This window comes from Chlorocebus sabaeus, chromosome 6 (genome assembly GCF_047675955.1).
Source record: "Chlorocebus sabaeus isolate Y175 chromosome 6, mChlSab1.0.hap1, whole genome shotgun sequence".
Classification (NCBI taxonomy): domain Eukaryota; kingdom Metazoa; phylum Chordata; class Mammalia; order Primates; family Cercopithecidae; genus Chlorocebus; species Chlorocebus sabaeus.
Window position 1 is genome coordinate 47,511,582 of NC_132909.1, and position 11,779 is coordinate 47,523,360.

The 11,779-nt window shown below is 45.7% G+C and overlaps 1 protein-coding gene and 1 long non-coding RNA gene across 3 annotated transcripts in view; one reads left to right on the plus strand and one right to left on the minus strand.

The window, feature by feature from the left end:
* AKAP8L (A-kinase anchoring protein 8 like) overlaps positions 1–11,600 on the plus strand; it is a 35,155-nt gene extending 23,555 nt beyond the window's left edge. For both annotated transcript variants that reach the window (XM_007995581.3, XM_037992110.2), the window contains 2 exons: positions 11,037–11,132; positions 11,220–11,600. In XM_007995581.3, coding sequence (XP_007993772.1) covers positions 11,037–11,132; positions 11,220–11,528 — 405 coding nt within the window. In that variant the 3' untranslated portion in view covers positions 11,529–11,600. The remainder of the gene's footprint in view (positions 1–11,036; positions 11,133–11,219) is intronic.
* Positions 10,321–11,042, minus strand: LOC119621846 (uncharacterized). Its single transcript, XR_005238432.2, has 2 exons — positions 10,824–11,042; positions 10,321–10,593 (listed from the first exon to the last, which is right to left on the minus strand). It is a non-coding gene; the product is annotated as an uncharacterized lncRNA (long non-coding RNA).
* Positions 11,601–11,779: the final 179 nt, after the last annotated feature.

Below are 11,779 nucleotides of genomic sequence, written 5' to 3' on the forward strand. Positions count from 1 at the left end.
TATGAACAGATGTTAGCATCCAGCGTGAGCATGGGAAGCAGCATTTCTCCACCTTTTCCCATGCTCATCACAATGCCCCTCTGGTCTTTTTCGATAGGATGATTCTGAATGGTGGACAGTGTCAGGGGTCTCTCTGGCTTGGGTGGTTGCAGAGACTCAGGATTGGGAAATGCCACCAAGAGTTCTGGGAAGAAAAGGAAAGTGTGAATTGGCTTTGGCAACAGAAGCTTTAGGGAACTTGCCAAAAACAGATTCTTGTGCTAGGAACTCGTAGGGGTTAGAAGACTGCAGAGTCTGGAAACTACATGTCATTAATAAAAGTTGGAAAATCCGGCTGGGCGTGGTGGCTCACGCGTGTAATCCCAGCACTTTGGGAGGCCAGGGTGGACAGATCACAAGGTCAAGAGATGGAGACCTTCCTAGCCAACATGGTGAAACCCCATCTGTACTAAAAATACAAAAATTAGCTGGGCGTGATGGCGGGCAACTGTAATCCTAGCTACTCAGGAGGCTGACGCAGAAGAATCACTTGAACCCAGGAGGCAGAGGTTGCAGTGAGCCAAGATTGTGCCAGTGCACTCTAGCCTGGTGACAGAGCGAGACTCATCACAAAAAAAAAAAAAAAAAAAAAAAAAAAAAACGCTGGACGCAGTAGCTTCTACCTGTAATCCCAGGGCTTTGGGAGGCCGAGGCGGGCAGATCTCGAGGTCAGGAGATCAAGACCATCCTGGCTAACAGAGTGAAACCCGTCTCTACTAAAAATACAAAAAAATTAGCCGGGTGTGGTGGCGGGCGCCTGTAGTTCCAGCTACTCGGGATGCTGAGGTGGGAGAATGGTGTGAACCCAGGAGACAGAGCTTGCAGTAAGCCGAGATCGCGCCACTGCACTTCAGCCTGGGAGACAGAGCAAGACTCTGTCTCAAAAAAAAGTTGGAAAATACAGGGCAGGTGATAGCAAAATATAAGCTCAAAATTGATCCTAGGGCCGGGCGCGGTGGCTCACGCCTGTAATCCTAGCACTGTTGGAGGCCGAGGCAGGTGGATGTTGAGGTCAGGAGATCCAGACCATCTTGGCTAACACAGTGAAACCCCGTCTCTACTAAAAATACAAAAAATTAGCTAGGCATGGTGGCGGCGCCTGTAGTCCCAGCTACTCGGGAGGCTGGGGCAGGAGAATGGCGTGAACCCGAGAGGCTGAGCTTCCTGTGAGCTGAGATCGCACCACTGCACTCCAGCCTGGGCGACAGAGTGAGACTCCATCTCAAAAAATAAATAAATAAAAATAAAAACATAAAATAATATTAGTTCTAATAGTTTTTAGTGGATTTCTATTTTTGTTTGTTCGTTTTTGTTTTTTTGAGACAGAGTCTCGCTCTGTTGCCCAGGCTGGAGTGCGCGATCTCGGCTCACTGCAAGCTGCGCCTCCTGGGTCCATGCCATTCTCCTGCCTCAGCCTCCCGAGTAGCTGGGTCTACAGGCGCCCGACACCACGCCCGGCTAGTTGTTTTGTATTTTTAGTAGAGACCGGGTTTCACCATGTTAGCTAGGATGGTCTCAATCTCCTGCTGGTGATCCGCCCGCCTCGGCCTCCCAAAGTGCTGAGATTACAGGTGTGAGCCACCATGCCCAACCTAGTTTTTAGTGGATTTCTTAGGGGTTTCTTTGTACAACATCAGTCATCTGCAAATAGAGTTCATTTTACTTGTCCTTTCCAATCTAGATTCATTTTATTTCTTTTTCTTACCTAATTGCCCTGGTTAGAACCTCCAATACAGTATTGAAAAGAAGTGGTGAGAATGGATGTCCTCGTCTTCTTTCTGATCTTACAGGGAAAGCACTAGTCTTTACCATTAAGTGTGATGTCAGCTGTGGGTTTTTCATAGGTGCCCTTGACTGAGTTCAGGAAGTTCCATTCTAGTCCTGTTTTATTAAGTGTTTTATCTTAAAATGGTATTGGACTTTGTCAGATGCTTTTTCTGCCTCTGTTGAGGTGATCATGTGACTTTTGTCTCTGATTCTGTTGTTACAGTATGTTACATTCTTTTATTTGGATATAAAACTTCCTTGCATCTCTGGGATATATCCTGCTTGGTCATAGTGTGTAATTATGTTTATATATTAGATTGGTTTTGCTGGCATTTTGTTGAGAATTTTTGCATCTATATTCATGAAAGATAATAGTCTGTAGCGTTTTAGTGACATGGTTTGGGTATCAGGTTAATTAACACTGGCCTCATACAGTTAGTTGTCATTTTTCTTCCTGTTTTGGTTTCTTGGAAGAGTTTGTGAAGAACTAGTATACTAGTATTAATTCTTCAAGTGCTTGGGAGAATTTGCCTGTGAAGCCATCTAGGCCTGGCTTTTCTTTAACTACCTTTTTTTTTTTTTTTTTTTTTGAGACAGGGTCTCACTCTGTCGCCTAGGCTGGAGTGCAGTGGTGTGATCTGGGCTCACTGCAACCTCCACCTCTCAGGCTCAGGCAACCCTCGCACTTCAGCATCCCAAGTAGCTAGGACTAAAGGCATGTGCGTCATCATGCCTGGCTAGTTTTGGTAGTTTTTTGTAGAGATGTGATTTTTGTCATGTTACCCCAGGCTGGTATCAAATTCCTGGACTCAAGCGATCTGCCTGCCTTGGCCTCTCAAAATGCTGGGATTATAGGCGTGAGCCACTGTGCCCAGCCTGTTTTTTAATATATTTTTAATATTATTATTTAGTTTTTTAAATTATTAATATAGCTTTTTTATATTATTATTAATTCAGTTTCCACTTGTTATAGGGTATATTCGGATATTCTGGGGGGGTTTTTTGTTTTTTTTTTGAGAGAGTCTTGCTCTGTCCCCCAGGCTGGAGTGCAGTGGCTCCATCTTGGCTCACTGCAAGCTCCGCCTCCCAGGTTCACGCCATTCTCCTGCCTCAGCCTCCGGAGTAGCTGGGACTACAGGCGCCCGCCACTGTGCCCGGCTAACTTTTTGTATTTTTAGTAGAGACGGTTTCACCGTGGTCTCGATCTCCTGATCTTGTGATCCGCCTGCCTCGGCCTCCCAAAGTGCTGGAGTGCTGGGATTACAGGCGTGAGCCACCGCGCCCAGACTGGGGTTTTTTTAATAGTCATTTTTAGTAATTTGTGTCTGTCTAGAAAGTTCCCTTTTTTGATTTGAAAAAAAAAATAGAGACAGAGTCTCGCCACTACAGGCATGAGTCACCACACCCGGCTGAGAAGTCAGCTTTTAACCTAATATTGGGGTTTCCTCATGATGATTTGTCTTGCTGCTTTCAAGATTTTTCCCTTGTCTTTGACTCTTGGCACCTTTATTATGTCTTTGTGCATCTCTCTGTGTTTATTCTACCTGGAGTTTGTTGGACTGCTTTTTTTTTGCTTTTTTTTTTGTTGTTGTTGTTTTTGAGACGGAGTCTTCCTCTGTCGCCAGGCTGGAGTGCAATGGCACAATCTCGGCTCACTGCAACCTCCGCCTCCCAGGTTCAAGTGATTCCCCTGCCTCTGCCTCCTAAGTAGCTGGGATTATAGGCGCACACCACCATGCCCGGCTAATTTTTTGTATTTTAGTAGAGATGGGGTTTCACCATCTTGGCCAGGATGGTGTCAATCTCCTGACCTTGTGATCTGCCCACCTCAGCCTCCCAAAGTGCTGGGATTACAGGCGTGAGCCAGCACCCCTGGCCTAAGCTGCTTTGATGTATAGATTACAGTTTTCATCAGCCTTCTGAAGCTTTCAGCCATTGTTTCTTCAAGTATTTTGTTTTCCTACTCCTTTCTCTTTTTCCTCTTCTGATGCTCATTACCCATATGTTGGATCACTTAATAGTGTGCCATGGTTGTCTGAGACTCTGTTCATTTTTCCTCACCTTTTTCTCTCTGTTCTGCAGATTGTATAATCTCTTTCAATCCACAAGTTCACTAATTCTTTTTCTTTTTGATCCATCCGCCTCGGCCTCCCAAAGTGCTGGGATTACAGGCGTGAACCACCGCGCTCGGCCAAGTTCACTTTTTTTTTTTTTTTTTTTTTTAATTTTTTTTTGAGACGGAGTCTAGCTCTGTCGCCCAGGCTGGAGTGCAGTGGCATGATCTTGGCTCACTGCAAGCTCTGCCTCCTGGGTTCACGCCATTTTCCTGCCTTAGCCTCCCAAGTAGCTGGGACTACAGGCGCCCGCCACCACACCCGGCTAATTTTTTTATTTTTAGTAGAGACAGGGTTTCACCGTGTTAGCCAGGATGGTCTCTATCACCTGACCTCGCCCATCTCAGCCTCCCAAAGTGCTGGGATTACAGGTGGGAGCCACCGCACCCGGCCGAAGTTCACTAATCCTTAAATTCAAATCTGTTGAGTCCTTCAAATGGATTTTTGGTGTCTGTTATTGTACTTTTCAGCTCTAAGATTTAATATGTTATTATTATAATTTCTATCTCTGTGTTTGAATTGTTTCATGAGACAGTGTCATCATACCTTCTACTTGAGTTTTCTTTAAACATATTGATTATTGCTACTTTGAAGTCTTTGTTGAAGTTGACATCTGGTCACTGTCATAGGAAGTTTCTATTGTCTGCTTTTTTATCTGTGCCTGGGTCAGAGTTTCCTTTGGATGTCTCATAATTTTTCACTAATTCTTTTTTTTTTGAGATGGAGTCTTGCTCTGTTGCCCAGGCTGGAGTGCAGTAGTGTGATCTTGGCTTACTGCAACCTCCGCCTCTCAGGTTCAAGCAATTCTCCTGCCTTAGCCTCCCAAACAGCTGGGATTATAGGCATGTGCTACCACGCCCGGCTAATTTTTGTATTCTTAGTAGAGACGGGGTTTCACCATGTTGATCAGGCTGGTCTCGAACTCTTGACCTTGTGAGCCACCCACCTCAGCCTCCCAAAGTGCTAGGATTACTGGCGTGAGCCACTACGCCAGGCCCAACAGGGATGGTTTTTGAGGTTGTTGTTTTGAGATTTATTCTGAACCCAGGGAGTCTGTTCTTAGCTATTTTACTAGTCCTGGTCCTCTCTGGTAACCTAGTTGGCCTATCGGTTAGCTAATATCACTATCAAATCTAGCAGTCTTTCTTTTTTATGGCTGTGTAGTTGGGGCGGGGGGAGAACAAAGCTATCAGTGTTTAACCCCAATAAATACTCAGAAAGAAAAAAAAAGTCCTTTTAACTTTTTTTCTCCCTAGTTTCCTTTGTTTTTGAGAGAGTCCCTAGTCTTGCACTTTCCAACACTCTTGCCAATGAAGTCAGTTCCTTTGAGATTGGGAGTTTGCTGATGTAGGGCCCTGTTCTTACTCTGGGCAGAATCTCTGAGCTGAAGTTCTGTGGATGGAGACAAGGGAGTGCCTCTCTGAGTGACTCTGCCACTTTAGGAGAGACATGGGAGGAGGTACAGTGGGCTGTAGGCCTCTGGTCTTGGTTTGCCTTTCCTGGCATAGAACCTCCGCTTTATGAACAAACCATGGGTATGTGAGCCCTCATATTCTTAGTGTGCCATGCCCAGGGTCAAGCCTCCATTCGTGTGTGTGGCTGGGTAGAAGATAGGAACCGTTCCCTCTCAGCTATACTTGTCCAGAACTTCATCTCAGCAATAGGTAGCTGAGGGCGAGACGAGAGATACTGACATCCGGCTGGGTATAGTGGCTCACGCCTGTAATCCCAGCACTTTGGGAGGCCAAGGTGGGCAGATCACCTGAGGTCAGGAGTTCAAGACCAGCCTGGACAACACTGTGAAACCCTATCTCTACTAAAAATACACAAATTAGCTGGGCTTGGTGGCAGGCACTTGTAATCCCAGCTACTCGGAAGGCTGAGGCAGGAGAATTGCTTGAACCTGGAAAGTAGAGGTTGCAGTGAGCCGAGATCACTCCATTGCACTGCAGCTTGGGCAACCAAGAGTGCAACTCCATCTCAAAAACAAAACAAAAAAAACACAAAAACCTATGCTGACATTCTGCTCCTCCTGGGAAGATGTCAGACCCCTCAACTGAGATGAGCCGGGCAGATGCAGGGAGGCCTGTCTTCCTGGCTGCACTGTCTGGAGTTTCCATCACATTAAACTGGGGGAGGCAGGATTGCAATAGGTCGTGTTTCAGACATCACAACTCTTCATTCTTCTTACTGAGTGTTAGTAGCTTTTCCTCGTTAAATCTTTCTCATTTGCTGTATGTCCTTAGGAACATTTTCAGAGACTTTAAATCGTTGTTTTTTAATACTTTTCATTAGTTTCACTAGGTAGTAGTTCCAGGGAACTCCTCAGACTGCTATGCTAGAAGTCTGTCCTCTCAAATTAATATTTAGGAAGCTTCTTAAACCTTAATTCCAAAATACTGATAAAGATGATACCAAAATGTAGATTAGTTTACTATTGTTAAAGATAGGAAAGTAGGCTGGATATAGTGACTTACACCTGTAATCCCAGCACTTTGGGAGACTGAGGTGGAGGATCATTTGAGCCCAGGAGTTCAAGACCAGCCTGGGCAATATAGTGAGATCCTGGGTCTATAAAAGTAAAAATAAAAAAATTAGCCAGGTACTGGGGCATGTGGTCCCAGCTACTTGGAAGGCTGAGATGGGAGGATTGCCTGAGCCCAGGAGGTTGAGGCTGCAATGAGCTGTGCATGCCACTGCATTCCAGCCGGGGCAACAGAGCAAGACTCTGACTCAAAAAAATAAATAAAGTGCTAAATAAAATATTAGTAATTATCAATCTAGTAGTGATCCCTATGTAAGACACATTATAAGTAAGGTTTGTTTGGAGAGATGGTTCCATAAGAAATCTAGCAACACTTACTGTGCGCGGTGGCTCACGCCTGTAATCCCAGCACTTTGGGAGGCCGAGGCGGGCAGATCATGAGGTCAGGAGATTGAGACCATCCTGGCTAACACACTGAAACCCCGTCTCTACTAAAAATACAAAAAATTAGCCAGGCGTAGTGGTGGGCGCCTGTAGTCCCAGCTACTCGGGAGGCTGAGGCAGGAGAATGGCGTGAACCCGGGAGGGAGAGCTTGCAGTGAGCCGAGATTGCACCACTGCACTCCAGCCTGGGTGACAGAGCGAGACTCTGTGTCAAAAAGAAAAAGAAAAAGAAATCTAGCAACATTATTGGTATAATGCAAACTCTTTTTTTCTTCATGTGCAAATAGTGAGATTATGCTCTTAGAAAAGCTGAATGATCCCACCAAAATGTTCTTAGAATTTATAGAATTTGGTAAGGGGATGGGATTCAAAATAGCATACAAAAAGTAGTAGTGTTTCTCTATTCTAGTACTAACCAGTTAGAAATTTAAATGGAAAAAAAAAACAACTACTTAAAATAACCACACAATGTATGAAATAGCTAAGAATAGAGATTTAAGAAGAAAGACTTGAGGGCCAGGCACGGTGGCTCACGCCTGTAATTCCAGCACTTTGGGAAGCTGAGATGGGTGGATTGCCTGAGGTCAGGAGTTTGAGACCAGCCTGGCCAACGTAGTAAAACCCTGTCTCTACTAAAAATACAAAAAATTAGCTGGGCGTGGTGGTGGGCGCCTATAATCCCAGCTACTCAGGAGGCTGAGGCAGGAGAATCACTTGAACCGGGGAGGTGGAGGTTGCAGTGAGCCAAGATCACACCATTGCACTCCAGCCTGGGCAACAAGAGCAAATCTCTGTCTCAAAGAAAAAAAAAGAAGAAAGGCTTGAGATCTTTAAGAACTACAAATACTCCAAGGATATGAAATAAGACCATAATGAATAGAGGAATGTTCTGTGTTCTTAAATGGGCGATTTTATAGTGAAACAAAACGAAAACCAGTTCTCTCCAAATTAATATAGACAGCACAATTCTAGTCAAAAATCTCAGTTGGGGAGTAGGACTGAATGAAATGAAATTATTTTAAAGTTTTACATTGTAGAATTCAGTCTAACAATAGTTGAGAGATTGATTTCAAAAATATTAAAACTACAAAGCTTCTGCAATTAAAAAACCAAAAAAGTGATACTAACACAGTGATAAACAGTGGAACCATAATAGAGAGTCTAGCAAAAGATCCCAGTATGTTTCAGACTTAGTAATTTGTTGAAGTTAGTACAGATATCTTATCTGAAACCTTAGGGCCAGATGCCTCAGAATTAATTTTTGGGCTTCAGAAAGCCAATATGCAAGGCTGGACACAGTGGCTCACACCTGCAATCCCAGCACTTTGGGAGGCTGAAGTGGGAGAATTGCTTGAGCCCTGGAGCTCCTGACCATAGTGAGACCTCGTCTCTACAAAAAATAAAAAAATTAGCCAAGCATGGTGGTGAGTACCTATAGTCCCAGCTACTCAAGAGGCTAGAGTGGGAAGATCACTTGAGCCCAGGAGTTTGAGGCTGCAGTTAGCTGTGATCACACAATGGCAGTGCAGGCTGGGCAACAGAGTGAGACCCTTATCTCTAAAATAAAAATAAAGACAATATGGTATTAGCACTAACCTCTCCAAAAGGATCTGGGGAAAGTGCCTTGTAGATGAGTCATGAATAATTCTTCACATGACATATATATAAATGGAATAAATAAAAATGTAATGTCAGTTCATATTTAGCCACCAAAGGAATTTTGGGGGAAAACTTGTTTTCTAGAGCCTTTTGGATTTCCAGTTTATAGATAAGGGATTATAGAACTATATTCCAATTTGGTAGGGAAATAATGGTTTGTTTTGTACATTTCTGGAAAAGAAAATTTTGGACCCTCTACCTCATAACACATATAGATTGAGTTCATCCTTCATCTCAAAATCTGAAACACTCTGAAATCCAAAACTTTTTTTTTTTTTTTTTAAGAGATTGAGTCTTGCCATGTTGTGCAGGATGGAGTGCAGTGGCTGGTCACAAGTGAAATTATTGAACACTATAGCCTTGAACTCCTGAACTCAAGCGATCCTCCTGCATCAGCCTCATGAGAGTAGCTGAGACTACAGGCACAAGCCACTGTGCCCAGTAAAATCTGACTTTTTCAGCACAGACATGACAAAGTAAATGCTCATTGAAGCATTTCAGATTTTGGGTTTTTTGGAGTAGGGATGCTCACCTGGTAAGTATAATGCAAATATTCCAAAATCTGAAAGACTTCTAGTCATAAGCACTTTGGATAAGGGATACTCAATCTGTATCAAATTCTAGAAAATTTGGCCAGGCGTGGTGGCTCATGCCTGTAATCCTAACACTTTGGGAAGCTGAGATGGGCAGAGGTCCTGAGCTCAGGAGCTCAAGACCAGCCTGGGCAACATAGGAAAACACTGTATCTACTAAAAATACAAAAAATTAGCTGGGTGTGGTGGTGGGTGCCTGTAGTCCCAGCTACTCAGGAGGCTGAGGCATGTGAATTGCCTAAACCCAGAAGGCGGAGGTTGCAGTGAGCTGAGAGCCCCTGCACTCCAGCTTGGGTGACAGAGCGAGACTGTCTAAAAAAAAAAAAAAAAAGAAAATTTAAATGTGAAAAATAAAACCAAGATGAGAAAATAGTTAGAAAACTACAGATTCTGGGCGGATGGTCCAGTGTGCTTACCAGAGCACTCAGTTGCCGGTGGACAGGGAAATGCCGTGGGAAGCAGCAGCACAGATTCTTCTGTCTTTCATCCACAGCAAAAATACCCCACAGTGACAACATCCAGTGCTGATGGGCAGGCAGGAGGACCAGGTCACTTTAAACACAGGTGGAAGCAGCATGACTTGGAAATGTTTTGCAGTTAATTGGGCACTATCACTTTGAAACCAAACCTGGTTAGAAGTAAAAGCACCAGCATGGAAGTGTACAGGTTTATTCTGGTGTTGCTGGGTTACTGTGGAGAAAATGTGAAAGCAATATAAATGTGCCTCAGTTGGGAGAATTTATGGTGTGGTCATCTGGGCATCCAGAGCCAGGAGGATAAAGTGTTGGCAAGTGAGAAAGAGTCACTGAGGAACGGTCTATAGTAGTATCCTAATTATGTATCTTTAGTTTGTTATGAGCATGTATGATGTCTGTTAATATTTTCCTCCAGTAGTAGAGAAAACGTGCTAAGGGAAAAAAAAAATGAAGATGGAGAGAGTAGAAGCAGCAAGTGAGAAGGCTTTCTGAAACATGTAAATGGAGTGGGCGGGACTCAGTGGGCTCTCCCACCCCGCCAAAAATATCCTCCTTTTAGCTTATGGTTTTTATAATGATCAAAGTGAGATTTGCCTGTACTCCCACCATGAGGAAATGGCCCCGCATACTGACGGAAATCCCTCCAGACAAAACGGCTCTGGCATGCTTTGCAGACAGTACTATATTATACACCTTTCTTATGCCATTGGAGAGATGAGGCCGATTTGAAGGGCTACATGACGTTCTTTTGAATGTACAATTTATTTAACCTTTTCTGCACTGAGGAACGTTTAGGTGTTTTCCCATTTTTCACCACTACAATCAGTGTGCACGTATGTTTCCAATTCTTAAATTGAGGATAGGTTCTGGGAAGGGATTAATGAAACAGATTTTTACTTTTCATACATTCTGTCAAACTGCTTTCCAAAAAATATGGAAACAGTTGATCCTCCCATCAGCAGAGAAGTGTCTCTTCAACCTTGCATGACTGGGAATAATTCTTCATTCTTGGAATTCTGTGGGTTAAAAAGACATATTTGATTAAATATCTGTTCCTGCTTTTATACCCTCCTCGTTGGTCCCAAAGTGCTCCTTGCCTATTAGCCTAGTTGGCACCTTGTTATGGGGTGCACCTTTGGCTCTTAGTTTAATTTGTTCACTGTTTATAGCTTTTTTGTAAGCAAATCAGATTTCTGTAATACAGCCGTAAAGATATAGAGATCTATAGATCTGTATTTTTAATTACCTACAGTAAGTGTGGAAGGAGAAGGAATTTGAACAAAGATCAGATAGGTTGTGGTTCCATGCTTGTAGAGTGGCCCTCCGTTGGTGGGGCTGCGGTCCGGGTGGAAGCGTGGGTGGAGGGGCAGGGGGGCGTCCCTCTAAACTGGCAGGGTCAGGACGGGAACTTGTAGGGCACTCAGAGCAGCCTCTCCAGCCCCTTCTGCCCTGCCCGCAGCTCATGATGGAGCAGTCCAAGAAGTCCTCGCTCATGGTGGCCCGCAGTATTCTCAACAACAAGCTCATCAGCAAGAAGCTGGAGCGCTACCTGAAGGTGAGGCGCTGGTCCTGGCCTGGGCTTGTCCCCACCTCAGTCCCTGCCTGTGCTCCCTCCCTTCAGTGTCCGCGCCCCTCCCCACAGGGCGAGAACCCTTTCACCGACAGCCCTGAGGAGGAGAAGGAACAGGAGGAGGCTGAGGGCGGTGCCCTGGACGAGGGGGCACAGGGCGAAGCGGCAGGGGTCTCGGAGGGTGCAGAGGGCGCGCCGGCGCAGCCTCCCGTGCCCCCAGAGCCAGCCCCCGGGGCCGTGTCGCCGCCACCGCCGCCGCCCCCAGAGGAGGAGGAGGAGGGCGCCGTGCCCTTGCTGGGAGGGGCGCTGCAACGCCAGATCCGCGGCATCCCGGGCCTCGACGTGGAGGACGACGAGGAGGGCGGCGGGGGCGTCCCGTGACCCGAGCTCGGGGCGGGCGGGGCCCGCGTGGCCGAAGCTGGAAGCCAAACCTAATAAAGTTTTCCCATCCCACCTCCCGGTTTCTCTGTTACGGTGCAGCGCGGGCCGGGCGGGGCGCGGGCCGAGAGGCGGGGCGCGCATGCGCGCGGGCCGGGCCCTCGGGCACCGCTGCGGGACCACAACTCCCGACAGGCTGCGGAGGTGGAGCTTCGCAGCCCGAAAGGCTAGCTGGGACGGCGAGGGCGGACCCT